The 14,623-nt window shown below is 43.2% G+C and overlaps 1 protein-coding gene across 2 annotated transcripts in view; it reads right to left on the reverse strand.

The window, feature by feature from the left end:
• POU2AF2 (POU class 2 homeobox associating factor 2) overlaps positions 1 to 13,540 on the reverse strand; it is a 28,795-nt gene extending 15,255 nt beyond the window's left edge. The window contains exons 1-3 of one of the 2 annotated variants that reach the window (XM_045797520.2): positions 13,531 to 13,540; positions 10,181 to 10,317; positions 8,648 to 8,663 (exon numbers count right to left, since the gene is read on the reverse strand). In XM_045797520.2, coding sequence (XP_045653476.2) covers positions 8,648 to 8,663; positions 10,181 to 10,317; positions 13,531 to 13,540 — 163 coding nt within the window. The remainder of the gene's footprint in view (positions 1 to 8,647; positions 8,664 to 10,180; positions 10,318 to 13,530) is intronic. The other variant, XM_087868561.1, reaches the window with a different exon arrangement.
• Positions 13,541 to 14,623: the final 1,083 nt, after the last annotated feature.

Raw genomic sequence — 14,623 nt, forward strand, 5'->3', positions numbered from 1 at the left:
TTGGCATTCCAGCAAATTTAATCTGGTGCTGAAAATGGTGGGTCAGGAATGGATGATGGGTGAGTGTATGCGCTACTGCAACTGAACAGAGATCCAGCGATGAGGGGGCCCGATGGGCTCTCCACGGGGGCGGAATGTCAGGAGGTCAGCAGGTAACGTTTATATCAAACTCGATCTGGCTTTGTTTTAGAGCCTTCCAAAGGCTGACACTCGCTGTGTGAGTGCTGCCAAGGGCTGCTGGCCACCTGTCCCAGTTGTACCAATTCCTGGGGCTCTTTCTGCCTTTTCTTCTTTATCACCAACTTCCCCGCTGACGCCTTTGTATGAAGAGGGGGCTGGCACGTCCCCCTCAGACTGCACTATTTACAAAGAAAACCCCCCTACATTCTTAAATGATTTAATAGTATATTGTATAGGTCCAATAAACAATGGTGAGGAAGGAATATCGACACATATATCCTTAAAAGCATCTGCCTTTTGTCCACAAAGCCCTCGACTGCAGGAGATGGACCTCACAAAGCACCTGCTCACCTGTTCTGTGCTTGGCTTTCGTTACCGCCGGTCTCTGGCGAAGTAGGACGTACTATGCAATTGGTATACAACGGAGACAAAAGCGGGTTAAATGATTTGCTTATAGTCTTCAAATAGTATACAGTTAACACTGAAGACTTAAAGTCTTGTTTAGATTCTCTCTTGGGCGAAGGGAATTTACCACGAGAACATTAATTTATGCACGTTTGTAATAGGGCATGTAAATATTGAACATAGATTTTGATGTTCATTGACCTGTTAGTACAACAACGTTATTTCTTTTTAATAAAATGTCACAGCAAAGTTCTGGAAGATCGTACATGGAGCTAAGTGTGTTGACCCTGGGGTAGTAGGACAAGGGGATGGGGAATCAGAAGAGGTCAGCAGACTTCTATTTTTACTCTATACCCTTTATTCTCTTGGAAATTTTACCATGCATTCTTTTGTAATTAAAACAGCTCCTTAGTAAAAGTTAACAAAATAGAATTTAGGTCATATCTTTATTGTAAATCTCAAAATAAAAAAAAAAAACTATGATTCCAAGTGTCTTACATTTCTGTGTATGAACTATTTTATGTCCTTTGAAAAACTAACACAATTACAGAATTCTAAATTTCTGACAGTTTCTTGACATTCGACTGTTAAAACTCTCCTGCTGGTCACAAAATGATGTCTGGGCTGTCTCTGTGAGAAAGTGATTCCTGTTGCCTAAGTTACAAAATGAAACACATTTCTTTTTACCCCTGGTGCGCCTTCGGGACGCTCTGTGTATTTACGTAGCTAAGTTAGACAACAGGAACCACAGGGGCTGCTCGGTGACAAATAGTCCAGTACACTGTGGCTAGAACGGCATATGCAGACCTTGAGCCCAGCCAGATGGACTTGCCATGGCTGTTTCACTGCAGAACCTGATGATTTTTACAAGCTGCAGGAAAGAATTCACCACCAGGAAATATTTTAGATGTCATGATATTAAAAAAAAGAAGAAGAAGAAGAATTACAGAACCAATAGAACAGCTGAAAAAATAAGTTGCTTGCAAAAGGTTCGCCTTTATTATTGTTTTTAAAAAATTTTTGCAATTGTGAAAGAGCAGGTGGTTGGGTGGGGAACGTGGAAAACCCTGGAAATGTGGTTCAGTTCTACAAACAAGGCAGGATAGTGGGCTAATTAATGTCGGACAATGGGCTATTTTGAAAGGCCATTATATATAAAGCCTTCATTCAAGCGAATGCCAAGGACATAATATGTACGTCTGTATTCAAACGTGCGCATTTTGAGTTGACAAGGCATTGCCTGCTCAGAAAATGTTTTTTTTTTCTTTTTTAATTCTTTCTGGGCTCACAGAGGGGGTGAGCTGGCAACCTTAGCAAGCAATATGCAAAGCACTGCAATATAAGAGGAAGCAAAAGGTGTGGGGGAGACACTCCTGGGATAGACACTGATTACCTTGAAAACATTACAAATAAGTGGATCCTTCTGCTGGCAATTCAGGAAAAAAGTAGCAAGGGCAAGTGAGATGCACTTGTTAAAGAAAAATAATAGTTTTCCTAAGAGATTTAACAATCAAACACAAGAGGAAGAGGTATTTCTAACAAATAAGAAAATAAAACACTAGCAAAGCAGGAAGACAAACACTGGGTCATCTGATGACCATTTGCTGTGTCCAGGCAACCAGGAAAATCTTACTAAAGCCAAATCACCTTGTAGGATGGGTTCAGTTCATGAGAGCTGAGATAAAAAGTAATTTTAAGAAATCAGAGAAGAGCATGGGTATTTCTTGTAATAGATGTACAGATATTTTTTGCACTTGTATGTCTTCAGAGCTTGGGACCACCGCCCAAATCTTCCCCTTCTTCAACCATGGATTCAATTTAACTTACAAGTGCTCTGTTCTTTGATTTGACAAGATAGTCACAGATGCAATGGCTGGGATTTTTTCCTTCAAAAAGGAAAGTATGGCCGACTCCCTAAATTTAAAGCATGGGTAATCAGTTCATAGTCTTCTTTCTTCTTTTAGCCTCTTCATTATTGTAGCACCACATCAGAATACCAAAGAAAAGTAGCACAGTCTATAAACTGTCCAAATTTCAGCAGGTTTTGGGGGGTATATCTTGATTAAAATTGGATTTTGATATCAGTAAAGGCTGCCATCTGTCTTTAGCATGGAACACTAAAAACTGGCTTAGTGTCTAGGAAATGAGACCATTGGTGGTCCACCTCTCTTCATCTTTTCCCAACCTTTCATAGGAAGTTAAGAGCATAAGGAGACTACTCTCCCTTTCCTTGGTGGCTGTTATATTTATCAGGCATATGCATATGAGTCTTTAGTGTGTGAGATCATGAAAGAATGCTGGACACCGTGGAGACTGGAAGAGTATCTAAGAGGTGGATCACCAGAGACAGCAGGTCAACTGAGCTGGTAAACTCTGCATTTCCCTGGGCTCAGGCATCTGTCTCTTCCAGCCCTCAAAAGGGAGCCGATATGCTGTCTGCCTTCTCAAGTGGGAGAAGTGACATTTGATATCCATTCCCAGGAGTGAGCCATGGGCTACCAGCTTCTCAGGAAGTGAGGTAGTATTCAAAAAAGAAATCGCACTTCATCAAAAGGCATAGCAGGAGAGTGAGCTATCAGCAAGAGGAAAAGCTCAGCGAGAAGTAGGCTGGGTGAGGTAGACCCTAGAGATCTCCAGGAGAGCAGCAGGGAGGCGTCTGCAAGGTCTGTGCGGTTCAGGAAATGTTTTCCTCTTTTTATAGAGAGGCCAAGAGATCAGAGGTCCAGGAGTGGTGGGGAATGACAGAGAGGAATGACAGTCTGGAAGCAAGTTCTAGGACAGAGCTAGAGATAGGTTCTAGAAGGACATCAAGAACTTTTTGTGTCTAGTTCTTTCGAGGATGTCTGCGTATCATAGAAATGGAGGGTGCTGGTTCTGATTGAGACTGGGTGTGGCATCATCAAACAATCTGTGGAATCACTGCAGGGAAAGGAGGGTTGAGAGGGATCAAAGGTCATGACCGGCACCCAACAGCATGCCTGGAATCTGAAGGGTGACAAGAGAGCTGAGTGGAGGTCCTGAGGCAAAGTGGTTATTCCAAAGCTAGTCCTTCCTTGGACCAGAAATGTAGATTAAGAAGGCAAAACAAAGGCAATCCAACAAACCTGGGTCAAATCTATGCTCCGCTGCTTTCTACCTGATATTTATTTTCCTCATCTGAAAAATAGATATGAGGGCCACCCTTCCAAGGCTGTTGTGCTTCTTGCTGATAAATGGCATATACTGTAAAGTATATAAATGAAAATATTTGTAAGTCCCTATTTCAGAGCTAGCAGTAGTAAATGATAACTATTATTATTCAACATTCTTATCTACCCCAGAAAGAACCGAGGTGACAGTAGGAGACCCAGGCTTCAAAGTCACCTTCACGGTGCCACCCATACCAGTCTTTGACTAGACATTAAAGTTAGTGTCAGAACACTTGCACTCCACATAATTGGTCTTGTGCTTTATGTGATTTTTCTGTTCCCCATTTCCCTTGCAAACTCAATCTGCAAAGCTCTGCTTGAACTAGAGGAAAGGGGATTTAACTTTCTCAGAAAACAGAGGGGTTCAGCTTGGCCTTGGAAGTTGGGGATAGTGTTGTCAGTGCGTGGGACATGTTCCGAGGTCAGGAAAAGCTATCAAGCCAAACTGAATATTGAGATGGACTCTCTACTTCTATTCACAAGGACACTGAGACCCAGTGAGAAGAAAGGAGTTGCCCATGATCACTGAGAGCCAGGAGAAGGGGTTGAAACAGACAGAGGAAGGAGCATTTTTCTTTTGGTGTAGAAGAGATGTCCTGGATGTGTTTTTCAGAGCTTCAGAGAAATCAAAGAAATCTTGAGATGCTATGATATACGGTTGCCAATTGCCTATTTTTTTAACCACTTCGTGAGAAATCCAAATGCAAATTGCAGATACAGACATCGCAATGTTTACACTCGGTGGCAACTGAAGTGTGCATGTGATTGGTACCGCAAAACAGCAGCTGGATATATAACTAAGCAAACCTCTAACTAGCAGTCTTGATAGAAAGGCAGGCAGTTATTATGGATGGAGCTAGGCAATACACATCTGTCTCACAGTTAGAGTTTTGCTATCTGTCAATAAAGATCAAACACTTTCAATTACTCTAAGCCATAAATGCACTCTATGGCACCCATTTACCTTCTGTTACTCCAAATTTTCCCATCAATATGTACTGTCATCATACTTCTTTCTGTGTTTACAATGCTTTCCTTTCAGAAATAATTAGGAAATATTATTAACCAAGACACCCAGCTGACAATATGGCTTTTCCTATGTGTTCTTGGTATGGAGATTTCAGCAGGTAATTCAAATGTAAGGATTTGGGAAAATACAGAAAAAGAAAATAAGTGTAAGTTGTTACGACTTGGGAAGCAAACAACCGAGGTTGATGTAAAAGAACCATGACAAGTGGAAACAGCTAACTTTTGGTCTGTACGTGTATCTGCTATTTATAATTCAAGACTGATACAATCCAAATATATTTCCCACTTGGGCTGTCTCACCTTATCATTTTCTTTCATTCAGGCTTTCCAAAACAACCTAGAAATCTTCATGTATTTTCCTTCATATTTATGTAGAATATTGATCTAAAATAACTTTACTATTTCCTTATTGTGCCTCACTCTAGCATTTTGATGAATGGGCAAGCTAGCTATTAGCATGCCCATAAACCGATAAAAGAAACTGAACAGCGGACCCCAATCACAGGCTCATCCCTCACGCCAGCTGTTGTGTACTCAAAGATTTTAAACGAATCTTTATGATAGCTCAAGAAAAACCTGATTAGAAAGCTCAAGAGACTGCAAATCCTTCAACCAATTTCAAAGCAAAATGAATAATTGTGGCTATTAGCCTTACTGCTTCCTCTTGTTATCTCTTTTTGTTCTTTACTATAGATAACTGAGAGTTCACTGAATTTTATGATGTTTTTAAACTTTTTCAATAATCTGCTTTTATGAAACTCAACTGAAATCATGTAATTGAAAAAAAACACGTGACAAAAATCTACATCAAAGGTCTAATTATATATATTTTCTGGTACTAGATGTGGGTGAATGGCTCATATTTTAAATATTCTGATAGAAGATCGGGTAGTGGAGTAAAGAATAACACAGAAAAAATGGAGAAAGAAAGAGAAAAATCATTATTTAAAACCAGATGTCTACAGTAATAGTGTGACACCACAGGCTCATGGCTAGGATGTATAGAAGTGGTTTTAAGTCCAGTCTTTGGTGAAAGGGATTTCTCTCCTTTTAATTTGCATTGTGAAGATGTGAAAAACATTTCACGGTATCAAAAACAGATGTTCTTGAAGGAGATTGTGGTAAAGATGGATTGACACAGCCTGCATAAACTTATCAAAGTGTTGTCACAAAGAGTAGAGCACCAATTTGGGCATCAATGGATACTTTCTGAAGGATACTTATCCAGAGGGATGTACTTTTCATCATAGATGTGTACTGACTTCCTAGGTCTCCTGTAACACATTGCCATAACCTGGGTGGCTTAAAAAAACTGAACTGTCTATCTGTATGGTTCTGGAAGCCAGGAGCCCAACTCACCGTGTTGGCAGGGCTGTGCTCCCTGTGGGACTCTAGGGGAACATCTACCCTTTGCCTCTCCCAGCTTTCGGTGGCTGCCCACATTCCTTGGCTTGTGTCTGTGTGACTCCAAGCTCTGCCTCCTGACCGCCCTGCCTCTTGCTGTTTTGTGTGTCTTCTCCTCTGTGTGTGTGTGTCTCTCAAAGCCTGTCTCATGAGGATGCATGTAATTGCATTCAGGGTAATGCAAGGCAATATCTGCTTGGATAATCTAGAGTAGGTGCCTCCTCTGAAGGTCCTTAGCTGAATCACATATTTTGCCATAGAAAGGAACATTCACAGGTTCCAGGGTTTAGATGTGGGATCTTTGGGGGTCCCCAGAGTGGCCTATCACACTCTGTATGGCAGAACTGCATGGTGGGATCTCTAATCTCCTCAAGCTGGCCTCTCACTGGTTATTACCCATGCTGTCAGTAGCAAAGTTTGAACGTGCCTAAGGATGGCTTCCCCATCTGAACTTATTCAAGACATTCAACTCACTGTTGCCTGGTGCACTGGCATGAAAAAGAGAAGGTAGGTTCAGTATTATCCATGCAATTAGAATCTCAAGTGCCACCAGCAATGTGATTCTCCATGATTCCTGCTCATCAGGTTTCCCTTGCAACAGGGACAGAAATAGGTCTTCTAAGGATCATGATGTCTCTCTTGAGATAGACAGATAATCTAGACTAGCGGTTAGCAGGTGGACAGTAAAATCACTTTATGGAGATACCTTAAGCCCAAATAACCATATTTTGGGGAAATATGCATTTAATTACCTAAATTTAACAGGGCATTGGAGTGAGGATAAGAATACGATACTATGGGGCGCCTGGGTGGCACAGCGGTTAAGCATCTGCCTTCGGCTCAGGGCGTGATCCTGGTGTTCTGGGATCGAGCCCCACATCAGGCTCCTCTGCTATGAGCCTGCTTCTTCCTCTCCCACTCCCTCTGCTTGTGTTCCCTCTCTCGCTGGCTGTCTCTATCTCTGTCGAATAAATAAATAAATAAATAAATCTCAAAAAAAAAGAAAGAATACGATACTAGTGTTGAGATATCAGGTAATATATGTGAACCCGTAGACAAGGTTAAGTTCATGCTGCCTGTGCACTTGACGCCTGAGAATAACTATCCATAGTTAGGGTGCATTTGTACTTTCCTTGTCCTAGAAGTTCTTTCCACATGATATATTTTCCTGTGTTTTGATTTTCCTTGTTTGCACGTGCTATGGTCTGAATGTTTGTGTCCTTCCAAAATCCATGTTGAAATCCTAATGCCCACTGTGATGTTATTAATACGTGGTGCCCTGGGGACGTGAGTAGAGTAGGTCATGAGGGTGAGGCCTTCACGAATGCTATTAGTGCCCTTATGAAAGAGTCCCCCAGAGAGCCCCTTAGGCCCTTCCTCCATGTGTGGGTACAATCAGAAGTCAGCAGTCTGTACCCCAGAGAGGGTCCTCATCAGAATCTGGCCGTGCGAGCTGGCACCCTGATCTTAGACTTCCAGCCTCCAGAGCCGTGAGAGATAAATGCCTGCTGTTTATAAGCCACCCAGTCTGTGGTATTTCATTACAGCAGCCCAAACGGACTAAGACAGTGTGAATCAGAGATTGTTCCACCCCAGTCCACATAGATCTGTCCTATGTGTTCTTGGCATGGAGTTCTTGGCATGTGTTCTGTCCCTTTTAAAGGAATTTTGAATTGGGAGCCAGAAGACCTGCCACCTGCTAACTGTGCAGCCTGAGAACCATCACTTCCTGCCTCTTCTTCTTCTCAACATTTCATCTGTAAAATGGAAAACCAAGTAACTACCAACTTCACAGGATTAGTGTGTCCATTCAATGAGACAACACGAGGAAGTGCACTTTAAACTGTCTCTATGTAAATAGTATTGTAGTCTTCATATCACATGGCTATCTGCCTGGTCTTTTGTCTTTAGTCTAGAGCTTGGTTATGTGGTCTTGTCTTTTTTAAATGTATAAATCTTCTTTTCCACCAGGTTATTTGGTGTGTAATGTCACAAACTGTGTGTTATGTGTTTCTTGTCTCCACTTTCACTATATCATTGTCAGTATCAATGGGCCAATAGCAATAGCTCAACAAATTATGATCAGGGTAGAGATGATGTTGAGAGGTGATGTTGGCTGTGTGAAGCTTGAAGCCCAGCTCTTTGGTCTACGATCAAGTTCTCAAACTCTGATGTGCAAAGGAATCACCCCAAGGAACAGGTTAAAAATGACCATTCCTTGGCTCCAGTTCAAAATCTTTATGTTAATAGGCCTGGGACAGAGATCAGGAATCTGCACTTTAAAATAAAATCAAACACTATGGTTTATTATGAATTATGTGTATATGTTACATCTCTGAAAGAGTAAAACATCAAAAAATAATGAAAATGGATTATGTGATAATTACAGATCTTAAGCAAAAAAATGGTAGGTTATTTTTAAAAGAAGAATATAGTTATACCCACCATTTGGACATACTATGCTTTCTTGTCTTTTTCTGTAATTCTGTCTGGCATTGTGCCTTATCATTGTATGTATGTATTGATGATGATGCCAAGGAGTGAGTTAGAGCCTCACTCACACTGGGCAGATACAGTATCTGCTCCTTGACTATGTCTTTAATCTGTGATCCCTGCCTTCCCCATTGGCAGTATGACTGGAACGTCCATTAGATCTCACAATTCTGGCTGTAGCTGTGACCAAGCCACATTACTCCCATGAAGCCATGACTCATTTGGAGTAGACTCTGAATTCCCTCTCTCAGGCACCTGGGTGGCTCAGTCGGTTAAGTATCTGCCTTTGGCTCAGGTCATGATCTCAGGGTCTTGGGATCGAGCCCCCAGGTCGGGCTCCCTGCTCAGTGGGGAGCCTGCTTCTCCCTCTGCCCCTCCTCCTCCCTCCTCATGCTCTCTCTCTCTCTCAAATAAATAAATAAAATCTTAGAAAAATAAAAACAAATCCCCGCCCCCAGCCCGCCTCTCTGTGTCTCCTCCTTTCTCTCCCTAAGAGACTAAATTGGTAGGGATATTTGTAACGCACGCCGCCATGACTCTGAGCAGACGGTAAGAAACGCTTCGCTAACAGACAAGGAGCCAACTACTCCGATTTTATTTTTATCAACTAAGCTCCATTTGTTGAACTAGAAGAGAGGACGTGCTTTAAAATAAAGGAAGACAGAAGATGTGCAATAAAAGTTCTTGCATGGGAGGAAATAGAATCTGGAGTTGGTTCACTTGAAACATGTCCCAGCAGTCTGATCATGGAGTGGTGTTGAACGCCGAGCCCATGTTCTGAGCAGCCCCCCAGAAGAAAGGGTGCCCATGGCACGCCAGCCCCTGTACTAGGTGCTTTACATGCTTACCACATTTGCTCTTGTGTCCTGCACCTAGCAACACACGACGGATGCCTGACACTCACGTCGTTACATCTTACCAATAGACTAAGTGATCACAAACCCATCTTGGCAGCCAACTGCTACTCCCACCCTAGAATCATTTTTGGAGATATGGGTGCAAATACTTAAACATTTTAAGCATAGGGCGGAGCTATTTATGAAGACACGGAGGGCAGACAGAAGTTTCAGATGGAAAACATCTCCAACTAGGATGTTTCAATCCAATTTTGCATGCTACAGAGAGGCTTTTTCTACGCTGTCTCTACCAGATTTAGAATAACATGTCGATGACCGTTACCATTATCCCCACAAGCTGAACCTTAGTTAATTCATGATTGGGAGAAATGAAAAAGTTAGGACATAGCATCCTTTCCTTGCCACTAGCTGAGAAAGCCAGCCCATAAGTTCACAGAGCTCTCGAAGGGCTCGCTCATATATCGACACCTGTACCACGATATCAGTGATCACCATTATGCATTGTGCGCCCGCTCAAGAAAGGCTTTGCTCTCCAGAACATCAGACTCAAGAAGTGAGACCTGGTGTCTAGAGAAGGGAGAGGGAAATAACGAACCTTAAAAGAGGACTTATGCTCACAGAGACTTCAGGATGAATTAAATCGAGACTTACATTAAATCTTGAGCTACTGGTCTGCCTGGATCGTTTTTCTGCCAGTAGATCTTTGACCGTGTGCTTCACTCGCACGCCTTGATACACACGTTTGCTGTAGTCTCCTGGGACTTAAGCAAATGGAAGTAATGATCAAAGGTGGGTGGAGTGATAGGATACCTGCCCGGGGGATGTATTCAAGGGCTGGTCATTGTGATGCTGTTTGCTCATTAGAATGGCGGACTTGAACTTGAAGTGGTTTCAATAGAAGCCACTTAGCGTCTTTCTTTTGATAGAAACTCATCCAAGCTCTGCTTACCTGCAAAACCCCCCCACCATTCCACCTTTTACACAACAGCTCTTTGTACCCTGATTGGTCAAGATTTATTCCAGGAAGGTTTACAATTTATGCTTCAGGCACAAGATCAGGAATCGGATGCACCTTGAAATAATGCTTCTTACTACCTGATGCAAAAGTTAGATTTGCATGATTCAGTTTGCAGAGTGACAGCGTTCCTGCCATATCATATTCCTACCTGAGGTGGGTGAGCTGGTCAACCGGAGTGCTTTAACATTATGCTCCTCAGAAGAAAGCCAACTGTTTCTGTTTACTGCACTAAATTAAGCAGTTTTTATTATTGAAAATATAGTGTTTGGACATGGAGGGGTGCTGCTTTGAAACTACGCCAAGTATAAGGGAAGAGTCATTCATTCATTTAACAAATGTTTATTGAGCACTTACCGACATATTAGTGTGCTTGGTGATTTACCTGTATTATTTCATTTGATCCATTTTATGAATGAGGAGACTGAGGTCTGGAGGTAAGTTATTTGCCAACGTCTCATAGCTGTTAGTAAGCAATGGAGCTGGGATCCAGACTTAGGTTAGATTGTAGCTCTAACGACTGGGAGCATTTGCTATTTTTACCATGAGGAAACTACAGAGAGATACCAGACTATAGAGAAAAATGTTTCCCTAAGGTTCTGAAATTGGCAGCACTGCTCCTAGGGATAGCGAGTTCCTTGTCACAGAGGACAGTCAAGCAATGACAGGAAAACCTTCTGTTTGGACAATTACAGAAGCGTTCAAGCACTGAATCATAGCAGAACTGCAGGAACTATAAGATATGTTCTAACTCTGAAATCACTGTTCTGTAGTAGGTTGGATGGTTTCAATTCATTTTGCGTGAGCCGTTGCTGGCTTACTAGCGATTTCAGCTGGCCCAGAATTCAGCATCGGTGCGCATGGCAGAAGGTACACACATGTATATGCGTGGGCATATCACCAAACAAATCCTCTAATCTGGTGAAATTTGTGGATAGTCTAGGATATATTTGACTTCTGAGTCAAATCTCATTACAAAGAGAATAAAAGGAAGGAAGGAAGGAAGGAAGGAAAGAACCGCAACCCAAACCAGAGACCTAGAGGCACATGGGATGGAGGAGGCTGCGGGCCCAGCGGGCAGTGCCTGCATGACCACGTGTTCCTCTGCTCACAGACTGGGGACCATCACACCTCTTAGCCCCAGCTTCTTTGTCTGTAAAATCTCTCTGCAGCATTTTCTAAGATGGGCGTGTGAAAATACGCTGAACTATCAAGTTTTACCCAAAATGCCTGGACAAAATGAAGGAGGAAAAAAAAATCTAGATTCCAAGGCAGTGTATTATTTAGTTCAAACAAAGTGACACACAAACCTGATCTCAGCATAATAAAGTTATTTGAATAGTCCTTTGGGTCTAAGTTCGACAGGATCTAATTTTGGTCTATATATCTTTTAATTAAAGAGGCTTGAAGTACTTCTTTCAAATCAGCCTCCAGTTTAAAGCTTGATGACTTTTTGTTTGTTCCGAAGGAATCTAGGTGCTGCTTCTAGAATACAAGTGATTCCTTCAGTTTTGGAAAAGCCTAAGGCCACATTTACCCATTAATGATTTATCGAAGTATTTTCTATGTCAGGCACTGCGTCAGAACTGGGCATTTAAAGAAATTTGCTGTCTAGTGGAAGGAGAGAGAAACTTAGAAGATCACTTTAATGCAAAGGTGCTAAGAGCAACAACAGAATTATGCCTAGGATATTCTGAAAAACACAGATGTGTCAATTCCTTGTGAGGGTGGGGGGTCTGGGGAAGGCAGAGGGGAACCCAAGCTGGAGGGAGGGCTGTGTGGTGAGGATAACGTGGGCAAGAACATTCCGGGCATCGAGGACCTCAGGGAAAAAGTCCTGGAGGCAGGAACAGAGCACGCTGTGTGAGGGAGGAGGTGAGGCTGGAAGAGGGAAGGAATAAGCTCAGTCATGAAGTTTCTGGTGGGCAAAGGAGTTTGGACTTCATCCTGTGGGCAATGAGTCACTGGAAGCTTTTAAGCAAGTGAGCAGTATGGTTAGATTTGCATTTTAGATAGACTTTTCTGGCAGCTGTGTAGGGGGTGGATTTAAGAATCACAAAGCCACAGGGAGATGAGTCAGGAAGATTCTAGAAGAATGCATACAAGAGATAATAGGTTCGTTTTGTTGTTGGTTTCGTTTTGTTTGTTTTGTTTTTTTGTTTTTAGAGAGGGAGGGAAGGGAGATGAGGGAGAAGGAGAGGGAGAATCTTAAGCAGACTCCACGCTAAGCGCAAAGCCCAACTTGGGGCTCAATCTCATGACCCTGAGAGCGTGACCTGAGCTGAAATCAAGAGTCAGATGCTTAACCCACTGGGCCACTGAATCCCCCCCAGCACCCCTCCCCCACTCCGCCCAAGAGATAATGGGTTCTGAGTAGTGACAGATAAGAGGGCAAGGAGCATACATCTGAAAATTACTTTGGTGTGGGAGAAAAAGAAGAGGGAAGATTCAAGGGTGATTCCCGAGTTTTCCCCATGGGATTGGTCTAGGTACGTAAGTTTTGGAGCCATCATGATATGGTGGTAATGAAACCAGGAAAGAGGATGGAATTGCCTGGGGGAGTATTCAAAAGGTAGAGTCATGTGACGGCTCATGCAGAAACAGTACCGTGTGTCCTGGACACCAGGATAAGCAGGCCAGGCTGCTCCCAAGGCCCCAGAGGATCGATATCTTGGGAACTCCCATAATGCTGACTCCCAACACACTGGCTGGGGAAGCTCTGGAGTAAAGATGGAAGTTACAGATGAAAGCCTGGGGAACGTCCACATCTGAAGCATTGGCAGAGGAGGAAGAGAGAAATGAAGAAGACAATGAAGAAGAAATAGTTGGAGAAGAACCAGGAAACTCCAGCGGAATAAGACATCCACTGCATTCAGGGGAAGAGATTTCAAGGAAGAAGGGAAAAGTATGAAAGGCAGGAGAGAATGGTCCAGGAAGATAAGGAGAGCATGGCACCCACTGCTTTCCATTCAGTGGTTGATGTCAACCGTAGCAAGAGAAGCTTTGCAAGTGTAGCTAGAAGCCAGATCATCATGTCAAGTGCCGAACAGGGATGGAGATTTCTTCTTGATGTTTGAATGAGAAAGGGAAGCAGGAGTTGCATGATAATTGGAGAGAGCTACAGGGTCAAGGAGAGGTTTGCTTATATTTTTATATCTCCATATTTATAGAGATATGAGGATATTTGAACAGGTCAGAGGAAGGGATTAAAGATTTAGGAAAAGGGGGGGCGCCTGGGGGGCTCAGTCATTAAGCATCTGCCTTCGGCTCAGGTCATGATCCCAGGGTCCTGGGATCGAGCCCCGCATCAGGCTCCCTGCTTGGTGGGAAACCTGCTCCTCCCTCTCCCACTCCCCCTGCTTGTGTTCCCTCTCTTGCTGTGTCTCTCTCTGTCAAATAAATAAAATCTTAAAGAAAAAAGAAAAGACTTAGGGAAAAGGGAGCGATTGATGGAAGGAGATTGAAGAAAAAGCAAGAAATTGGGGGCAAGGGCATAAGTCGGCTCTCAATCCCTGAGACTGGGACAAAGAAGGGCTGGAGAGGGGTGGCAGCCAGGTGGCCTGATCCGTGGTTGTGACAGCCGTTGTGTGTAGGAAGAAGCCTGCACTAGGAGAGTGACTCAAGCACAAACAGAACAAGACAGGGGGCAGAGCCAGAGCGACAGGTCCAAGTGAGAAGGCACCCCAGTGATCCTCACAGTGTGATCCCTGGGCAGCAGCACAAACATTGCTAGGAACTTGCTAGACGTGCAGAGTCTCACGCCCTACTCCAGATGTACTGAATCAGATTCTTTAGGGCTAGGGCTTAGCAAACCATGGTTTAATAAGCCCTCCAGGTGATTCTAATGTTTTCTGAAGTCTGAGAACCACAGATATACATAATAGGGAGGACTTTATCGGGTTCCCGTTCAGGTGGGGGCCAACTCTAACCTGGGTCCCCCTGGCTGAGTGAAAAGGGGAGCATCTGGTGACTGACGGTGGGCATGGATGCAGGTCTGAGAAAGAGAGAGGGGTGGGAGCCGAAGAGGTTCAGCCTGGATCCCTTGTCTGTCT

This window comes from Ursus americanus, chromosome 16, assembly GCF_024610735.1.
Source record: "Ursus americanus isolate L20-20 chromosome 16, mUrsAme1.1.p, whole genome shotgun sequence".
Classification (NCBI taxonomy): domain Eukaryota; kingdom Metazoa; phylum Chordata; class Mammalia; order Carnivora; family Ursidae; genus Ursus; species Ursus americanus.